At 42.8% G+C, this 20,060-nt stretch overlaps 2 protein-coding genes across 4 annotated transcripts in view; one reads left to right on the top strand and one right to left on the bottom strand.

Moving 5' to 3' along the window:
• Positions 1-15,706, bottom strand: part of aagab (alpha and gamma adaptin binding protein) — a 63,566-nt gene extending 47,860 nt beyond the window's left edge. For 2 of the 3 annotated variants that reach the window (XM_063066164.1, XM_063066165.1), the window contains exon 1: positions 15,506-15,641. In XM_063066164.1, the coding sequence (XP_062922234.1) occupies positions 15,506-15,626 (121 nt within the window). In that variant the 5' untranslated portion in view covers positions 15,627-15,641. Of the gene's footprint in view, positions 1-15,505 lie in introns of all 3 variants that reach the window. The other variant, XM_063066166.1, reaches the window with a different exon arrangement.
• Positions 15,707-16,095: 389 nt separating this feature from the next.
• iqch (IQ motif containing H) overlaps positions 16,096-20,060 on the top strand; it is a 190,117-nt gene continuing 186,152 nt past the window's right edge. The window contains exon 1 of the mRNA XM_063066163.1: positions 16,096-16,200. Coding sequence (XP_062922233.1) covers positions 16,147-16,200 — 54 coding nt within the window. The 5' untranslated portion in view covers positions 16,096-16,146. The remainder of the gene's footprint in view (positions 16,201-20,060) is intronic.

Here is a 20,060-nt window from a genome sequence, read left to right as displayed (position 1 = left end):
CCTCTTCCTATAGATGCTGCTTGGCCTGCTGCGTTCACCAGCAACTTTGATGTATGTTGCTTGAATTTCCAGCATCTGCAGAATTCCTGTTGTTTAAGCTATACTACATTAAGAGTCTGACGAGATTTGGTATGCCATCAAAGACTCCAGTAAATTTCTATAGATACATGGTGGACAGCATTCTGACTGGCCTGATTCGGAGCCTCCAATACAAATTTCTGCAAGAGATTTCAGAAGGTTGTAGACTCAGCCAGCTCAATCACAGGTACAAACCTCCTCACCAGTGAGGACATTTTCAAGAGATGATGTCCCAATAAAGAGGCACTTGGAACATACCCTCTTCTTAATACTGTCACTGTCATCAGGCAGAAGGTACAGGAGCCAGTGGTTCAGAATCAGCTTCTTCCCCTCCAGCAATATCCTTTCCTAGTAAAACCACATTGATGTCATGGCCAAGAGGTCAGATAACCACGCGATATAAGCTGTCCTTAAACCCGGCGGTATGTGCTTTCAGGCTTTTGTATCTTCTTCCCACTGGGAGGGGGGAGAAGAGAGAATGTCTACAGCGGGTGGGTCTATAATTATGCTTTACTGAGGCAGCAGGAAGTATATTCAGAAGCCAGTTAGGGGATGCTGGTTCTTGTGATGTGCTGATCTGCATTCACAACTCTCTGCAGAGCAGCTGCCATACCAAGCTGTTATGCATCCAGACGGAATGCTTTCTACGATGCATCAATAAAAAATTGGTAAGAGTTGACGGAGACAGGCCAAATATCTTTAGCCTTCTGAGAGAGTAGAGATGTTGGCGAACTTTCTCAGCAGTGACATTAACATGGTTGTAACAGGACAGGCTATTGGTGATGTCCACACCTAGGAACTTGAAGTTCTCAACCTCAACACCATTGATGTAGATAGGAGCTTGTGCACCACCCCCTTTCTTAAGTCAATGACCAGCTTTTTTGACATTGAAGGAAAGATTGTTGTCATGAAACCATATTACTACGCTCTCTATCTCCTTCCTGTGGTCTGACTCACCATTATTTGAGATACAGAACACTATGGTGGCATCATCTGCAAATCTGTTTAGAGCAGAATCCAGCCATGCGGTTGTGAGTGTACAGAGGGTAGAGTAGGAGGCTGAGGACGCAACTGTGTGGAGCACCATTGTTCAGAATAATCATAGTGGAGACGTTGCTGCTTGTCCTTACTGACTGCGGTCTATAGGTCAGGACATCAAGGATCTAAATGCTACCAGGCTTACTGGGTACCTTGAGTTCAGATTTCCAGCAATTTCATCTTCGGCATCCCAATTCCAGAATCTTTCTACTGTCTTCATTTTTAAAAAAAAATTACTTGTCCTTTATCCAGATCATTTGTAATCTTACAGCACCACCACGAACATCATTCAATCTCCTTCACTGTCTTCTCTCAGCCAGCACCACCACCCCTCACAGCAAACTCCTTCACCGTCTTCTCTCAGCCAACACCACCACCACTTTCATCATTCCTTCTCCCTCACTGTCTTCTCTCAGCCAACAGCACCGCCACTCACATCAAACTCCTTCACTGTCTTCTCTCAGCCAACACCACCACTCACAAACCCCTTCACCGTCTTCTCTCAGCCAACACCATCACCACTAACATCAATCTCCTTCACCGTCTTCTCTCAGCCAACACCACCACCCCTCGCATCAAACTCTCTCACTGTCTTCTCTCAGCCAACACCACCACCACTCACATCAAACTCCTTCACTGTCTTCTCTCAGCCAACACCACCACTCACAAACCCCTTCACCGTCTTCTCTCAGCCAACACCATCACCACTAACATCAATCTCCTTCACCGTCTTCTCTCAGCCAACACCACCACCCCTCGCATCAAACTCTCTCACTGTCTTCTCTCAGCCAACACCACCACCACTCACATCAAACTCCTTCACTGTCTTCTCTCAGCCAACACCACCACTCACAAACCCCTTCACCGTCTTCTCTCAGCCAACACCATCACCACTAACATCAATCTCCTTCACCGTCTTCTCTCAGCCAACACCACCACCCCTCGCATCAAACTCTCTCACTGTCTTCTCTCAGCCAACACCACCACCACTCACATCAAACTCCTTCACCATCTTCTCTCAACCAACACCATCACCACTTTCATCATTCCTTCTCCTTCACCGTCTTCTCTCAGCCAACACCACCACCACTCACATCAAACTCCTTCACCGCCTTCTCTCAGCCAACACCACCACCACTCACATCAAACTCCTTCATCGTCTTCTCTCAGCCAACACCACCACCACTTTCATCATTCCTTCTCCCTCACCGTCTTCTCTCAGCCAACAGCACCGCCACTCATATCAATCTCCTTCACCGTCTTCTATCAGCCAACACCACCACTCGCATCAATCTCCCTCAGTCTTCTTTCAGCCAACACCACTATCACTTGCATCAATCTCCTTCACCGTCTTCTCTCAGCCAACAGCACCACCACTCACAAACTCCTTCACTGTCTTCTCTCAGCCAACGCCACCACTCACAAACTCCTTCACTGTCTTCTCTCAGCCAACACCATCACCACTCACATCAATCTCCTTCACCGTCTTCTCTCAGCCAACACCACCACCACTCACATCAATCTCCCTCAGTCTTCTCTCAGCCAACACCACCACCACTCACATCAAAGACCTTCGCCATCTTCTCTCAGCCAGCACCATCACCACTTTCATCATTCCTTCTCCTTCACTGTCTTCTCTCAGCCAACACCAACACCACTCACATCAATCTTCACCGTCTTCTCAGCCAACACCATCACCACTCGCATCAATCTTCACCGTCTTCTCTCAGCCAACACCATCACCACTCGCATCAATCTCCTTCACCGTCTTCTCTCAGCCAACACCACCACCACTCACATCAAACTTCTTCACCATCTTCTCTCAGCCAACACCATCACTACTCGCATCAATCTCCTTCACCGTCTTCTCTCAGCCAACACCACCACCACTCACATCATTTCATCATCTTCACCATCTTCTCTCAACCAACACCACAACTTGTATCATTCAATTTCCTTTGTCTTCACTTTCTGCCAGGTATTCCCTTTATTCCCTCCATTACTCTACGACTTAAAATTAATTTGTTTTTTGAACTTTTCCTAAATTTTATGAAAGGTCATCGCTTTAAAACATTAACTCCATTTCTCTCTCCCTCTGCAATATTATACACAGCATATAATCTACATATTTAAGTAGGAACCTATTATAATGCAGGGACATCAAGGAGCCAAAAATCAATCTGAAGCCAAAATCAATCTCTTTCCTTTCTGTTTTCTTCTCAGCATTAAATTTAAAACAAAAACTAGCATTCCCCTGTGGTAATGCTCCAAGCAAATTATGGCATATAGAAAAATCAGAAGGATCATACCAAGTAACAATTCTGCCAAAGCAGTTGGTGATCTACCAAGGTCACAGAGTCTAACTGTCAGTGGCTGCTCAGTGAAGTTGCTTGGCAGGAAATTCCTTAAACTGGAGATTGTTATGTCACAGAATTGTTTCAAATGCAAAACCTGTAAAGATAGGAAGATTAAATTTAAATGCTTTAGATATATTATTAAATATATTAATTTTCCAGGAAGCGAATACATGTCACATCATCTCTAAACACTTTCAAATTACTCCTTCACCAAATTACTTTGACCAAAGTTTGCCAATTTAACCCAAGGAGCAGCTTTAACAGTAATTTAACTGTCCTAAGCCAGTAACATCCACTTGTCCTTCCAAAGAATCTCCTCTGTGATGCTACATCCAGTATTTTACCAGTGCCACAGTACTTAAATGATGAAAATAAGGTCAATTTTTTTTCCATTAAATGTACCCAGCAAGAATATTGAATTGTGTAACATAGTGGCATGGTGGTGTAGTGGTTAGCACAATGCTTTACAGTACTAGTGACTCAGGTTTAATTCCCACTGCTGTGTGTAAGGAGTTTGTATGTTCTCCCCATGCTCTGTGCAAAACTCCAAGCTGTTCACGTGTGCAATAAAAAGTCAAAGAGATTTAAGATGAATGGCTCAAACAACAGGAATTCTGCAGATGCTGGAAATTCAAGCAACACACATCAAAGTTGCTGGTGAACACAGCAGGCCAGGCAGCATCTCTAGGAAGAGGTACAGTCGACGTTTCAGGCCGAGACCCTTCGGTCCTGACGAAGGGTCTCGGCCTGAAACGTCGACTGTACCTCTTCCTAGAGATGCTGCCTGGCCTGCTACGTTCACCAGCAACTTTGATGTGTGTTGTAAGATGAATGGCTAGTTAGTCTCGTGACTAAGTGAGTTTCCTCCCACAGTTCAAAGACGTACCAATTGGTGGGGTAATTGGTCATTGTAAATTGTCCCATGATTAGGCTAGGGTTAAATCAGGAGTTGCTGGGTTGCGCAGCTCAAAGGGCCAGAAGGGTCTACTTTGCTCTATGGCTCAAGAAATAAATCTCAATCTGAACCCGGGTTTTACTGCACACTTACAGGTGTATTTGTATAGGGTGGTTATTTACAAAAAACCTGCAAACTAGAGGGATAGAAGACATGCTATCAGAAAGTTGGACAAACTTGGGTTGCTTACTCTGGAACGGCGGAGGCTAAAGGGAGATCTGATAGAGGTTTACAAGATTATGAGAAGCATAGAGAGAGTAGACAGACAGCATCTTTTTCCCAGGGCTGAAATGTCTGACACCAGAGGGCAAGCATTTGAGGCGAGAAGAGGTAATTTCAAAGGAGATGTGAGGGGTGAGTTTTTTTTAAAACCACAGAGAGCAGTGAGTGCCTGGAATGCACTAACTGGGGTGGTTGGTGGTAGAGGAAGATACATCAGAATCACGTTTAATATCACTGGCATATGTCATGAAATTTATTAGGGACTTTTAACAGGCATTTAGGTAGGCACATGAATGTGAGGAAATTGGAAGGATATTGACATTGTGTAGGCGGAAGAGATTAGCTTAGGTGGTCATTTGATCATTAATTTAATTGGTTCAGCACAACATTGTGGGCGGAAGGGCCTGTTCCTGTGCTGTACTGCTCTGTGTTCTACGTCCTTTTATGAATCCATCCAAACAGTATTTTGGCATACAGCAGTGAAGTGGACAAGACCACATTTCATTACATTTCTTTTCTACGAACAATAAATGTACCACTTCATTAAGACATATTCCCTTTAACAAGCTTGGTTATAGTTTTCAATGGGCACTTGACAATCAGTGCTCATACTTAAAGCCAACTCAAGTTGCATCAAATTAGGTGAAACATTTACCCAAGGCTGACTTTGGCTTGACACACATTTGCAACTCAAGCCAAGCCCTGTAACAGATGTAAAATAAAAGCAAAATAATGCCTATCATGTTTCACTTGGCTGGGCCTAATTTAGAAATGCACTCAAGCATTTCATTTCCAGTCCAATTTAGTTTTTACTTCACGATTGCAATTTATCACCATAAACATTTTCACAGCAGCATCGGCTTGTTTTACTGTAAATAGTGAAACTAAGTACTTCATCCTGTAACACAAGCACTTCCGTGGCTGAATAACACTCCTCCTCTACTGCCACAATGAGGCCACTCTCAAGTTGGAGGAGCAACACTGAATATGCCCACAGGAAAAAGAATCTCAGGGTAGTATGTGGTGACATATATGTGCTCTGATAATAAAGTTTACTTTGAACTTCGAACTTCATATTCCATTTGGGCAGCCTCCAAACTGACAGCATGAACATCAATTTCTCCAACTTCTAATCATTTTTCCAGTTCCCCTTCCCCTCATCTCCCATTCTCCTCTCTGGCTCCCCTTAAAAGTTGTTCTTCTCTGTTCTTCTCTTCACCTGCCTATCACATCCCTTGGTGACTCTCTTCCTTCCCCTTCTCCTATGGCCCACTCTCCCATCAGATTCCTTCTTCTTCAGCCCTTGATATCTGCCACCTATCACCTCCCAGCTTGTCACTTCATTCGCCCTTCCCCACATCCAACTTCACACAAGACCATGCTGCCATGGATATGAAATGGAAAACTGCGTCTATGCTCAGCACCTAATGCAATTAATACACGATAGTGCATTGCATTAAGATGCCCTCAGCTGCTCAAATTAGTCACTTCACATGTACAAATCTATCCTTGTGCTCACAAAGCCATCTTAGTTTGACCAATTTCTAATGAGCTGCCTCTACTTGGCCTGGGAAAATATCAGGAAAAGATCAGAAACTTTCATGTGAACATGGCTGATAACTGTCATAAAAAAAAGACCAACTAGTTATTCATCTTAAATCCCTTTGAGTTGTATTGCACACTTGTGAGCAGCTTGGAGTTTTGCACAGAGCATGGGGAGAACGCACAAGTTCCTTACACACAGTGGCCGATCGGGGTTTAAGATGTCTGTAGGATCATAAGACTAAGACACAAGAGCCAGAATTAGGCCATTTCGCCCATCAACTCTGCTCCACCATTTCATCATGGCTGATCCATTTTCCCTCTCAGCCCCAATCTCCTGCCTTCTCCCTGTATACCTTCATGTACTGACTAATCAAGGATCTATCAACATCAGCCTTAAATATACTCTATGACTTGGCTCCTACCCCACCTGTGGCAATGAATTTCACAGATAAAAGTTTGCAAAAGGAGATGGAGAAAGAAAAACCTCTGTATGATTCAGTGTAAGAACTGTGATATCCATGTGCAATTTCCGCCTTTTCAAACACTTATTCAAACAATTAGATGTTTCCTGAAGCATAGAATTATATAAAATTCATGGCTGCAATAGCTGTCAGATGATGCCTGGCATCTGTGAGGCAGAAAAAAATTTATAACATATTCCTGCTAGAAATGCTGAGAGAAAACAGAGTGATGGATAGAATGGATACTAGCTCACTCCACTTCCCCAAGTGGACTCCTTTGCCTTTTAGTGCTTGACTATCAGCTGTCAACATTTCAAAGCCAGACAACAAATGATGGGAAAGAGACCATGGGCAAACAGCAGGAGACAATCATTCTAAAACCACAAAGCAAGGTTATGGAACACTTCAAGGTAGGGGAAAAATAGGATCTCAATCAAACATGAAAAAGAAATGTGACTCTGCCTCCAATTTATAGCAGCATGTGTCAAGACCAATGTCAGTACTAAACCAACACCAACTTGCCATTAATTTTACCAAGGCTGACCTTTACTTGATGACAGAAGACTTTAGTAGGGCTCTCAAGAAAGCAGTTCTCATGTATAAACCATGCTACTGGGAATTAAAGTTAACCGATTTTATCCTGTGCAAGTTTGTAATAGGATTACTGATTTACTATAAACCATTGATTTTAATAAGAAAAATTACAGAAACAGCTGTAAATCTTACATGGTCACATAAGCTTCAATACAGCTGATGCCAATAATAATGGGACCTATTGAGGCTCCATTTACATCATCAGTCTGGAACAGGTACTTCAGTTATAGTAGAAATTCAGATTCCCCAGAGGAGAATTTGTCATTGTAAAGCTCGAACATTAGGTGAACCAACTCTTAACTCTTATTGCAACAAAACACATCCAGCTTGAATAACCGCAGTCCAAGATCATCCAAAATCCAACCTTCATTAACTGATTCTTAAGGATATCTTTACAAATGTAATAAAAATAAATGCCTTTTAAGTACAAACAAGAGAAAATCTACAGATGCTGGAAATCCAAGCAACACACACAAAATGCTGGAGAAACTCAGCAGGCCAGGCAGCATCTATGGAAAAGAGTACAGTTGACGTTGTGGGCCAAGACGTCCACTGTACTCTTTTCCACAGATGATGTCTGGCTTGCTGAGTTCCTCCAGCATTTGGTGTGTGTTGCCTTTTAGGTATAGAGTTTTAACTGTACTAAATGCTGGTTAGTTTGCATTTGCACTAATGTGTACTGAGTTGCCACGCTATAGGAAAGATGTGGCTCCAGAAGGGAAAATGCACACAGGATTCAAAGTTCAAAGTAAATTTATTGTCAAACTACATACATGTCACCATGACATTGATTTCATGCAGGCATTCATAGTAGAACAAAGAAATACAGCAGAATCAATGAAAAACTCCACACAATGACAAGCCATGTACAAAAGACAAACTGTGCAAATACAAAAAATAATAATAGTAGTAAATAAATAACACTGAGAACATGAATTGTAGAGTCCTTGAAAGTGAGTCTGTAGGTTATGGAATCAGTTCAGTTTTGAGGTGAGTGAAGTTACCCACTCAGGTTAAGGAGCCAGATAGTTATAGGGTAATAACTTTTGGTTGAATGATTTCACAGGATATTAGGCCAGGATCAGAGGACTTTAGTCTCAGGGAAAGACCAGACAAGACTGGATTTGTTTTCCCTGGACCAAAGGAGGCTAAGGAATCACCTGAGAGGGATATATAAGAATCCAAATCAAAATCAGATTTAATATCACCAGCATGTGTCATGAAATTTGCCAACTCTACGGCAGCAGTACAATGAAAACATGGTAAATAAATATAGGGGAAAAAAACTAAGTATATTTCTATTAAATAGTTAAGTAATGTAAAAATAACAAATAAAAAAGTAGTGAGGTAGTGTTCTTGGGTTCATATATAAAATTAGAAGAGGTCTTTTCCCTTGGTAGCGGTATCAAAAACAAGAGAGATAGGTTGAGGGTGAGATCAAGGAATTTTAAAGGAGAGTAGAGAGATTTTTTTATTTACAGCATGTTTTGGAACTCACTGCCAGAGATGGTGGGATCAATTACAATATCTTAAGAAACATTTAGATAGGCACTTAAATAAGCAAGGCATAGAAGGATAATGCAGGCAAGTGAGACTAATGCCGGTGAGCAGAAAGATCAGTAACATACGGGGGGCCGAATGGCTTGTTTGTGCACTGTGCTGCTCTATGATTCTATTGCAGGGGTTCCCAACCTGGCGTCCACAGATCCCCTTGCTTAATCATATTGGTCCATGGCATTGAAAAAGATTGGGAACCTTTGTTCTATTGAAATGTTTTCTGGATTCACTGTATATTTCTAAACCACAATTCGAAAAGCTGTTTTGGTCATTAATGCAAATGATACATTTCACTCAACACACATAAAAGTTGCTGGTGAACGCAGCAGGCCAGGCAGCATCTCTAGGAAGAGGTACGGTCGACGTTTCGGGCCGAGATCCTTCGTCAGGACTAACTGAAGGAAGAGCTAGTAAGAGATTTGAAAGTGGGAGGGGGAGGGGGAGATCCGAAATGATAGGAGAAGACAGGAGGGGGAGGGATGGAGCCAAGAGCTGGACAGGTGATTGGCAAAGGGGATATGAGAGGATCATGGGACAGGAGGCCTAGGGAGAAAGAAAAGGGGGGGGGGGGAACCAGCAACTTTTATGTGCGTTGCTTGAAGTTCCAGCATCTGCAGATTTCCTTGTGTTTGTGTTTTTAAATTCACTACTCTGAAGCCTCTTCCAGTGATGCCTACACTGAAGAAGTTTAAATCTTCTCTTCGACGGGAGTTCAGTGAAACCATCTCTCACTGCTCCCCATCTGTAATTTCTTCGGCTCTTCAACTTTTTGACCACATTTTGACTCAGACTCGCTATCACAGCCGTATATCCTTTCTTGGAACGTGTCTCCGCCGCCAACTTACTCCAGTTGGCTTTAGGATTCGTTTTCAAGCCTCTCAATTTGGACCTTCTGAGGATCGCAGGTACTCACATTTTATTGACTCTGCCTCCCATCGCTTCTCCCGTCAAGCTCTGAAGGCGACCCTCTCCGCCATGAGGAGGTACTTGGCATCCCTATCCTAGACCCTTCCACACTTTTGGGACACTTTCTTCGCCGTCCGTAATGGACCTGTTCGTTATTTCATCCTCCGTTGGATCCATGCCTGCAATTGCCGTTTTTTTGACTTTGTCATGTTAGGCAAGGATCGCGAGCAGGCATGAACTTCAGATTCAGGCCTCTGCCATTGATCTCGCCGGCTCCAACACCTCAGGGCATATTCAAAACCTGGACTCCAGCAACGACCATGGACAACTTCAAAGCGATTGCGCAACCACCAACTGCGAATCCAGGCCGGGTCTTTATGTGCTGCTATTGTGACTCCCGTCTCCCCTTCCCCCACCACCACTCTGCAACCCCGTCTCCCTCAGATCCCACCGTCAGCTCCTGGGCCCTCAGGGGCTCCATCTTCCTCTCACCCCAACCCTCCCCTCTCCACCGACACTACAAAAAGGCAGATGGGGTTTCTAGCCCCATGTCTAATCCTCCTCCTTTCGTAGTCTATGGCGGACTTGCATAATCACTTGGTAATATCGAAAAGAAAGCAGACAATTTGTCCAATGAACAGCAATGAAATAAAGACCACTTATTTATGTTATTGATTCAGGGATAAACATTAGATAATATCGCAGGGTGATTTCCCCAATTCCTCTTAAAAGAGCCACAGAATCCTTTACATCAATCAAGGAGCATATACAGAAGCTTGACATAAATTCTCATCAGAAAGACAGCAATTCTGGCAGAAATGCACTTCCTTGGTATGGTAGAATGCCAAGATGTGTTCAAGTCTCTAATACATACATATATCAGCACCTTCTGAGGCAAGGATGCAAACAGCAAATCTAACTAACATGTCCCTTTTTAAGATAATGCAAGAACGTCTGACCACTTAATCTCAAATGCATAAGTGAATTTGAGAAATTGATGCAAGGCAGGGTATTTGTACCAAGACTAGCTATTTTTTCAAGCAAGGTTTTTTTTTAAAAAAACAGAATGTCGGTAACTAGTATCCAGAACCTCCAAGAGGACCACAGTCATGACCCGGAGAGCTATGCTGGCCGGAGTCAGGGCTTTACTCTTTCGCTCAGAATCAGGTTTATTATCACCGACATGTGACGTGAAATTTATTAACTTAATTAACTTAGCAGCAGCAGTTCAATGTAATACATAATATAGAAAAAATGATAAATGAAATAAAAATAATAACAATAAATAAGTCAATTACAGTATACATAAATTGAATAGATTAAAAAACATGCAAAAACAGAAATAATTTATATTAAAAAAAAAAGTGAGGCAGTGTCCAAGGGTTCAATGTCCATTTAGGAATCAGATGGCAGAAGGGAAGAAGCTGTTCCTGAATCACTGAGTGTGTGCCTTCAGGCTTCTGCACCTCCTACCTGATGGTAACAGTGAGAAAAGGGCATGCCCCGGGTGCTGGAGGTCCTTAATAATGGATGCTGCCTTTCTGAGACACTGCTCCCTGAAGATGTCCTGCGTACTTTGCAGGCTAGTACCCAAGATGGAACTGACTAGATGTACAACCCTCTGCAGTTTCTTTCAGTCCTGTGCAGTAGCACCTCCCCCATACCAGAGAGTGATGTAGCCTGTCAGAATGCTCTCCACAGTACATCTATAGAGGTTTTTGAGTGTATTTGTTATCATACCAAATCTCTTCAAACTCCTAATGAAGTATAGCCGCTGTCTTGCCTTCTTTATAACTACATCGATATGTTGGGACCAGGTTAGATCCTCAGAGATCTTGACGCACAGGAACTTGGAACTGCTCACTCTCTCCACTTCTGATCCCTCTATGAGGATTGGTATGTGTTCCTTCATCTTACCCTTCCTGAAGTCCACAATCAGCTCTTTCATCTTACTGACGTTGAGTGCCAGGCTGTTGCTGCAACACCACTCCACTAGTTGGCATATCTCACTCCCGTACACCCTCTCTTCACCACCTGAGATTCTACCAACAATGGTTGTATCGTCAGCATATTTACACATGGTATTTGAGCTGTGCCTAGCCACACAGTCATGGGTATGACCTGTTTGGCCTGGGTGACCCTACTCTTGGTCTTATTATCTCTTTTTTCAGTTAGTCCTGACGAAGGGTTTCGGCCCAAAACGTCGACTGTACCTCTCCCTAGAGATGCTGCCTGGTCTGCTGCGATCACCAGCAACTTTGATGAGAAAATAGCCGGGATCCCTTCGTTTACTTGGGATATTATGCTGCTTAATTGGGATAGGAGACTGCTACCGAACAGCTTTTAACTAGTGCCAGTTGCATACACTTGGCTGACCTTCAGAAATGACACCATACTTAGAGCGAACAGTTTTTAAATAGCAACAGTTCTGTGTGCTTGTGTTATGTTATCCACTTGGGCTGACTGACAGTTTGACACTGACAGTTGGCAAGAAATAAAGCAGTAAGACAATTCAGAACTGTTTTGCTCTCTGTGGTTTCAATCATTCAGGCTTGGAAACGGCAGAAATGGCCAGAAGTGAAAATGAAATGATTTCACTACTTCAACAAGTTAGGCACTACGAAGAACTTAAAGGTACGATTGGGTGAGTTGTGCTCCATTCTTGGCAACCCATTTGTAAATATTTTATCACCATACGAGGTGATATCATCAATGTGTGTCCTCCGAATGTTTGGTTTTTATATACTTATAACTGAAGTATATAAAGGGCCAAGCATTTGAAGGACCACCACAAGTGAACAGTGCACTGATGATGTCTCCTCGTATGGTGACAGAAAGTTTGTAAGTGGATTACATAGACTGGAGAACAGCTCAACCCAACCGTCAACCACCCGAGCTGCACATTTTCTGATTTGTTTCCAATTTAAAGGTATCGACAATCATCTTGAATGTTACAATGAAAATGAAGATTATCCATTATCTGCACGAGGTGTCTGCACTGATTTTGTTCACTTACAGTCAATCAAAAGAACACAGCAGTGTACACAGGATGAATTCTTGCATCAATAACAATCAGGAAAATGATACAGGAGCCTCGGGATCCACATCACCAGGCTCTTGAACCAGAAGGGATACCTTTACTCAATGTCACTTGCCCATCACTGAACTGTTCCCACAACTTTTGGACTCACTTTCAAGGACCCTTCATCTCATGTTTTCAATATTTATTGCTTATTTATCATTATTATTTCTTTCTTTTTATATTTACACAATTTGCTGTCTTTTGCACACCAGTTTTATAGTACTGCAGTAGTATTGGTAGTGTTCTAACTCGCTCTGTATTTCACTTAAATACGTAATTTGTGACTCATTTTAAATGACAACTTGTCCTTTTTTATATGTTTTTAACTACTTCCATGAAACTTTGGCTAACTTGGGTAGTCGCTTATGTGGGCCAAAATGTAACTGGTCCTGATGTGTCCCAGTTAACCAGAATCCACTGTTTAGTGTTTTTTTATTTAATTGAAAATCCAGTAAGACTTGAACTCCTGTCCTGGATCAATAGTCCAGGCCTCTGAGTATAAATCAAACAACCAATCCATTAAGTTATTGGATCAGCAACCTGCAGGTAACTCCACAGATGGTCCCAAGTCCGGTTGCAAAAAGGAGGAAGGTTGGGCATGGGGCTAGCAACCCCATCCCTTGAAAACTTAGAGCTACAAAAATTGTCAACGGTAGCTCAAAACAGCTCATCCCTGAGAAAGGAAGGATCTTCAAAGATGGGCTACAGCTGGAGACAATTTGAAAGACTGGCCCAGGACAGACGACTCTGTTGAGCTCAGGGGTAAATACTGGCGAGGGTGTCAGGATAACACAGCTCTTCACACGTTAGAAAATTAAATATTGCAGGAGACTGGTCCTCCGTTTAGCATCCCATCAGAAAGATTCTGATTCCCTTATTTACCACATGTGCAGTGAAACATACTGTGAAATGCATTACTTGTCTAACAACCAGCACGACCTATGGATATGCTGACGGCTGCTCACAAGTGTCACCACACATTCCAGCACCAACGCAGCATGCCCATAACGCTCAACAGAACAATACAGAACACTACAAAACAGAACACAAAAGCAACTAAACTACAACAGCAAAACAAGCCCCTTTCCTCCCTCTCCCCACCTCATACTCACACAGACAGTGCAGCAATCTTATACTCCAGGTGCTCTTCGACACCCAACCATGTCACTGGCCTTCGAATGCAGGGAGCACAGCAGGGAACTAGTCTCTGGTCTAACGTCTTAACTCTTCCATGTCCCTGTCTCTAAACTCTAATCTGACCCCTAAAGGAATGAGTGGAGTCAGCATAGAGTAAATAATGATTCTAATGTGTGCAAGGACAGAGGCTCTTTAGTGTATATGTGCATAATTTCACGAAAGAGGCAGGACATATTGACAACGGTGTACAGAATACGCAAGCAGACAGTTCAGGGCAAATTTTCTTAATCACTAGCAAGGCCACAACCAGAATGCTTCATCACTCTCTGGTCATCAGGTGTTAGGAAAGCTCTGGGTGTCCTTTAGAAGTCACAGAAAAGATTTACGGGGATACTACACCAGGTGAGGACTTTCATCCAAAGGGCTACACTGCACAAGAGGAGGTTGTTCTGCTTAGGGCAAACATTAAGATTTGATAGAAGAGTGCACAACAATGAGTAGTTTACAGTGCCTTAATAGGAGGAAACCACTCCCATTAGCAATTAGTTAAAGGGAGTAAGCACACAGAATTAAAGAGTGAAAGCCACACAGGGGGTGGGACAGTTGGGACGGTTTTGTTTTTGACTACAGTATTGATGATCCGAATTTTTTTTATACTACTGCCCGTTCAACCTTGAAAAGGGAACAATTAAGAATGGACAATAAGTGCTGGTGTTGACAGTGACATCCACTGCCCAAGAACAGCGACTTTTCTTCATCCACAGAGTTTTTTTTCCCCTATTAATTAGTTTAGCCACACCATAACCAATCTGATCACTTTGAAGTAAAGTATGCTAGTGATGGTGCTGGGGAGAAGTTTTTTATTTCACTTGTACATACATGCAAAGACAACAAACGCTCTTAGGAGAGTTTGATGTATGCAGATTGCTTCTGGTGTTTCCTCACGAACACACATCAAAAATACACCATTAGCTTTGGGTATTCCTGACAGGATAAATATTCTATTCATAACACACAAAAATTCAAGGTGAACTCAGCAGGTCAAGCAGCATTTATGGAAAGAAATAAATAGTCAACGTTTCAGGCTGAGATCCTTCATCCCACAATGTCGACTGTTTACTCCACTCCATAGATCCTGCCTGACCTGCTGAGTTCCTCCAGCATTTTCTGTGTGTTGCTCTGCAGAACATCTTGTATTTCTACATAGTATGATGGATAGACAACGCACAGGTTTGCTATAACAATGTTGACCTCACAATCAACCTCGTTATGGCCTTACATCTTATTATTTACCTGTGCTGCACTTTCTCTGTAGCTATTACACTTTATTCTGCCCTCTGTCGTTGTTTTACTTTGTTCTACCTCGACGCACTCTGTAATGATTTCATCTACATCAACATTATGGAAGACAAGCTTTTTACTATCTCTCAATATATGCAACACAAATAAGCCAATTGCAATTCCAGGAGAAGGCACGGGCTCGATGGGCCCAATGGTCTCCTCCTGTGCTTTTAGGCCTCCGGCGCCCCGCTGTTGGTGGGACACGGCTGATTTGACGACTGAATTCGATTACCCGGGTTTGGCGGGGGATAAACTCGCAGCCCAGCCCAGCTCGACGCTCGCTCACCTCTCACCAGCCTCTCCTCCACGAAGCTCGGGCAGCAGCTCACCAGCAGGACGCTCGGAGCCTCCATGCCAGGCGGTGAACTCTGACTCCTCACCCTGACAACGCGGGGGTCATTTCCGCTTGGGCTTTCACCCCACCCCCGGCAACAGCCCCAAACGCAGCCTACCCTACTTTACAGTCAAATCCACCCCTCAACATTAGCTATTGCTCATTTATGCAATCCATAAAAGTGAAATATCATTTTAAACGTAACTATATATTCCTTAAACGGTTTATTTCCTTATCCGCAGGATCCGAGGGTGGAATGTACCACTTTGCTGCTGGAGGTGGAGAAATGTTTTAATCACATTATAAAATACACAAGGGACCTTTAAATAAACGGCAGGAGGGTTGATGTTTAATGCTATAATATATATTGAAACTATTGGGTACATATATGGATTGTGATTTTTTTTTTGATCACCGAGACTGTGTGGGTGTTCCCCCTCCCCAGTTTTGGCCCAGTGGCAGCGGTTGTGTTCCGTTGCCATGGGAACGCAGCGGGCCGGCGGGGATGGAGAGTCGGTGAAGGCAGTTGTCCCCCGATAATGGCGAAACACGCCACCAAAGCCCACACTGACGTGGGGCACATCCTGGTCCAGGTACTCCTATGTCTTCCTGCCGGCCAGGGCTGGTGGAGGCGGCAGGGGAAGGGCGGGAGAAGGGGTGTTAAACCTTTATAACAGATTCTATCTACCCCGCGGTCGACTGGTTCACTGGTACTTGAAGGTGGACCCTCGACCTCACGACGTACCAGCTTATGATCTTGCACCTGATCGCTTACCCGCACTTCACTTCGTTTGTAGCTGTTACACTTTATTCTACATAGTTATTACCTTACCTTGTTGTAGCTCAATGCACGGTGCAATGATTTATTCTGTATGAACAGTATGCAAAATAAGCTTTTCAAAAACAGGTTTATTATCATTATTTGTTAACTTAGCAACAGCAGTTCAATGCAATACGTGATATAGAAGAGAGAAAAAATAATAAATAAGTAAATCAATTACAGTATATGTATATTGAATAGATTAAAAAACGTGCAAAAAAACAGAAATACTGTATATTTTAAAAAGTGTGGTAATGTCCAAGGGTTCAATGTCCATTTAGGAATCGGATGGCAGAAGGGAAGTAGCTGTTCCTGAATCACTGAGTGTGTGCCTTCAGGCTTCTGTGCCTTCTACCTGATGGTAACAGTGAGAAAAGGGCATGCCCTGTGTGCTGGAGGTCCTTAATAATGGGCACTGCCTTTCTAAGACACTGCTTCCTGAAGATGTCCTGGCTGCTTTGCAGGCTAGTACCCAAGATGGAGCTGACTAGATTTACAACTGTCTGCCATTTCGTTCAGTCCTGTGCAGTAGCCCCTCCACACCAGACAGTGATGCAGCCTGTTTGAATGCTCTCTACAGTACATCTATAGAGGTTTTTGAGTGTATTTGTTATCATGCCAAATCTCTTCAAACTCCTAATGAAGTATAGCCGCTGTCTTGCCTTCTTTGTGACTACAACAATATGTTTGGTCCAGGTTAGATCCTCAGAGATCTTGACGTGCAGGAACTTGAAACTGCTCATTTTCTCACTTCTGATCCCTCTATGAGGATTGGAATGTGTTCCTTCATCTTGCCCTTCCTGATGTCCACAATCAGCTCTTTCATTGTACTGACGTTGAGTGGAGTGCCAGGTTGTTGCTGCGGCACCACTCCCATTAGTTGACTTATCTCACTTTATCTTGGTACATGTAACAATAATAAACCAACTCTGCACCTGGTGTCCGCCTGTCTGTCTCTCTCCCTTCCCCCTCTCTATCTCTCTCTCTTCTTCCCCTCTCTCTCCCCACCCCAACCTCCCTCTCTATCTCATATCCTCCTGCTCAATCTCTCTTTCTATCTCAATCTCTTGGTGTCTTGGGAACCTCAGTATACCCCAGTCTTGACTCACACCATGTCCCATTATGACCTGTGCGTGCCACCCTCTGCTGAAGAAACACTCTAGATTAAATATATCCTCCCTTACAAAATCTTTTGGTGCTCTTTTCATAGAGTTAGACATCCTGGAAACAGGAACAGGGCTTTCAGCCCTACTCGTCCTTGCCATCTAAGGTGCCCATTTGTCTGCATCTTCCTCTAAACTTCTCCTATCCATAGAGTCACACAGCATAGAAATGAGCTCTTTGGACCTCTTAGTCCATGCCAACTAAAGTGCCCATCCAGGCTCTTCCCATTTGCCAGCCTTTGGCCCATAACCTTCTAAACCTTTCCAATCCATCTCCAGTACTTGTCCCACTGTCTTTTACAGGTAGTTATTTTACCTGCCTCAACCACTTCTCTGCAGCTCTTTCCAAATAATGATCACCCTCTATGTGAAGAGAAATTTCCCCTGAGGTTCATATTAAATCTCACTCCATTCACCTTAAACCTATCCCTTCTTGCTGTTCATTTCAGATTGCCGGGGGAAAAAAACCACTGTGCACATTGACCCTACCTATTCCCCTCATGATTTTGCACACCCCTGTAAGATCACCCCTCATTCTCCTATGCTTCAATGAAAAACATTTCAACCTGCTGGATAAATGCACTCTGAACTGATTATACAACCTACAAATTCATTTTCAAGGACATGTTCTCAGTATTAATTTTATTTGCAGAATTTGTCTTCTTTAGCACATTGGTAGTTTATCAGTCTTCATTTATGTATAATTTTTCATAAATTCTATTGTATATCTCTTTCCCCTGTAAATGCCTGCAAAAAATTGAAGGTGGTAACATATACAGTACATACTACAATAATAAATTTTACTTGTGTAGTTACTTACCTCTGTCCAGTTCTAGAAACATCCTCATTAGTCATGTACTTATCCAAATGTCTTTTGAAAGTTGATATTGTACCCATCCCAACCACTTTCTCTGGCAGCTCACTCTATGTACACATCCCCAAGTATTCTAACCCAGACCCTGACATCAGCAGTACTCCAAATCACTCCTGAATGTAGTTGCGCCAGCACGCCAAGAGCTAATCTCTGGAAATCTCTCCTTAAGACTCTTTATATCTTTCTTCCTTTAGGCCACCCATGAAAACCTCTAACCTAATATAAATGTAATTCTGTCTAATGTTTTCTTAGATAACGAATAGTGTAATGGTGAGCACAATACTTTATAGTACAAGCAACTTGGGTTCAAATCCAGCCACTGCCTATAAGGAGTTCATACGTTCTCCCTGTGACCACATGGGTTTCCTCCAGGTGCTCCAGTTTCCTCCCACATTTCAAAGACATGCCAGTTGGTAGGTTAATTGGTCGTTGTAAATTGTCCCATGATTAGGCAAGGGTTAAATCGGTGATTGACAGGCTCGAAGGGCTGGAAGGGCCTATTCTGTGCTGTCTCTCAATAAAATTAAAAATATATAAGTAAAGTGTCTTTGGGGTAATAACCACATTAAAGTTGCTTCATAAATATTTTTTGTAATCTGGAACCATATAATAGCATAACGAGTACCAGAATCAGAATCAGGTTTATTATCATTGGCATGTGTCATGAAATTTGTTAAATTCGCAGCAGCAGTTCAATGCAATACTTAATACTTTATACTATACTTCACTTTATACTTTATTGTCGCCAAACAATTGATACTAGAACGTACAATCATCACAGCGATATTTGATTCTGCGCTTCCCGCTCCCTGGATTACAAATATTAAATATTAAAAATATTTAAATTAGTAAATATTAAAAATTTAAATTATAAATCATAAATAGAAAATACAAGAATGGAAAGTGAGGTAGTGCAAAAAATCCGAGAGGCAGGTCCAGATATTTGGAGGGTATGGTCCAGATCTGGGTCAGGATCCGTTCAGCAGTCTTATCACAGTTGGAAAGAAGCTGTTCCCAAATCTGGCCGTACGAGTCTTCAAGCTCCTGAGCCTTCTCCCGGAGGGAAGAGGGACAAAAAGTGTGTTGGCTGGGTGGGTTGTGTCCTTGCTTATCCTGGCAGCACTGCTCCGACAGCGTGTGGTGTAAAGTGAGTCCAAGGACGATTGGAGGTTTAGAAGGGTTTCTCAGGTATAGGATAGTGGAGAGGGCAGTTTGCTCGGGAATAGAAGAAGAAGAAAAAAAAATTTAAAATATATGAATAAATCAATCAATTACAGTATACATATATTGAATAGATTAAAGATCATGTAAAAACATAAATAATATATATTAAAAAAGTGAGGTAGTGCTCACAGGTTCAATGTCCATTTAGGAATCAGATGGCAGAGGGGAAGGAGCTGTTCCTGAATCACTGAGTGTGTGCCTTCAGGCTTCTGTACCTCCTACCTGATGACACCACAAAGTTATCACAGTAATAGTGACTCAGGTTCAACTCCACCACTGTCTGTAAGGAACTTCTATGTTTTCTCCATGAGTGTGTGGGTTTTCTCTGGGTGCTCCGGTTTCCCCCCACAGTCCAAAGATGTACAGGTCAGT

The sequence above is a fragment of the Mobula hypostoma genome, chromosome 13 (genome assembly GCF_963921235.1).
Source record: "Mobula hypostoma chromosome 13, sMobHyp1.1, whole genome shotgun sequence".
NCBI lineage: Eukaryota > Metazoa > Chordata > Chondrichthyes > Myliobatiformes > Myliobatidae > Mobula > Mobula hypostoma.
This window is presented reverse-complemented; position numbering and strand designations above follow the sequence as displayed.